This window comes from Vigna radiata, unplaced genomic scaffold (assembly GCF_000741045.1).
Source record: "Vigna radiata var. radiata cultivar VC1973A unplaced genomic scaffold, Vradiata_ver6 scaffold_253, whole genome shotgun sequence".
In the NCBI taxonomy this organism is placed as follows: Eukaryota; Viridiplantae; Streptophyta; class Magnoliopsida; order Fabales; family Fabaceae; genus Vigna; species Vigna radiata.
In genome coordinates this window covers 1-1,287 of record NW_014544138.1, presented here as the reverse complement: position 1 = coordinate 1,287, position 1,287 = coordinate 1, and the positions used below count along the sequence as shown (strand labels likewise).

At 34.5% G+C, this 1,287-nt stretch overlaps 1 protein-coding gene across 2 annotated transcripts in view; it reads left to right on the top strand.

Annotated features, from left to right (window-relative positions):
• The window catches only part of LOC106755395 (mannan endo-1,4-beta-mannosidase 2), a 36,879-nt gene extending 35,750 nt beyond the window's left edge, over positions 1 to 1,129 (top strand). For both annotated transcript variants that reach the window (XM_022778293.1, XM_014637545.2), the window contains 2 exons: positions 391 to 602; positions 698 to 1,129. In XM_022778293.1, coding sequence (XP_022634014.1) covers positions 391 to 602; positions 698 to 1,085 — 600 coding nt within the window. In that variant the 3' untranslated portion in view covers positions 1,086 to 1,129. The remainder of the gene's footprint in view (positions 1 to 390; positions 603 to 697) is intronic.
• Positions 1,130 to 1,287: the final 158 nt, after the last annotated feature.

The window sequence follows — 1,287 nt, the reverse complement described above, 5'->3', positions numbered from 1 at the left end:
AGTTTGACTGATTCAAATTTATCTATTCTTTCCTAGAAATCTCTGTTTATAAAATATTATGATCTCAGATGATCTGTGTTTTATGGTGCACTCTGAATTTCAGCCATTATTTGCTATGTTCATTCTGATATTCGTTATTTTTGAACCCCTTTTTATATAATACATGCAAGAAAGGAGCTTAGGAGTTGAAACATTTCAATTTAAGCATGTAATTCTAACTAAGATTTTACTTTTCTTGTGACATTTAAATTCAGGATAGATAAATAACATTCTTTTTGCTGAGTTTAGAAGGAAAAGAAAACAATAGAGGTTCACTTTACCAGTTTTTACGTAGGTATATCTGAGTATAGTTAGTTGNATACAGTTTACTTACTTGTCATAGAACTGCAGGATTGGATAGAGGAAATGTCAGCNTTTGTCAAACTCATCGACAAACGTCATCTCTTGACGGTTGGACTCGAAGGTTTTTACGGTCCTAATGATCCGAAAAGATTGACGGTGAACCCTGAGGACTGGGCATCTCGACTTGGATCTGATTTTATANGGAACTCCTTGATCTCAAACATTGATTTCACCTCTGTTCATATCTATCCTGATCACTGGTAAGCATTGTTTGAAACTTGAATCCCAAGACATNTTATGATGATTTTGAATAGCTTAATGTTTAGTATTAACTTTTGAAAAAACCTATGGATAGGTTTCATGAGCAGGTATTTGAAGACTACATGAAATTTGTGTCAAAGTGGATGCTTTCTCACATTGAAGATGGTGATAAGGTACTGAACAAGCCGGTTGTGTTCTCTGAATTTGGATTGTCAGACATAAATTTTACAATGTCGGAGAGAAAAACAATGTACAAAACAATTTTAGACATATCGTACAAATCTGCNAAGAAAAACAGGTCTGGAGGTGGATGTATGGTTTGGCAATTCTTGGTTGGAGGAATGCAGGAGTTTAGTGATGATTTTGGAATCATTCCTTGGGAAAAGACATCAATTCCTTCACTGTTCATTGAACAATCATGCAGATTGGCGAAGGTGAAGGAGTGGCCGCATAAGGACAAAAGTTTCAAACAATTTTGTTAGAAAAAAGTGTGGAAAATAAAAGCCCTTGATTTATGGGTTGTTTTGTGATTTAAGAGTAGTTCTGTAGAATATGGATCTGTTTTCATCACCAATGGTGTAGTTGGTTAGTGGCGTATATATAGTGTGGTAACACATAGATTAGATATTACTCTATAAACACTTTTCAAAGCTTGTAATCCTCATCAACAAAATCAACCATCAA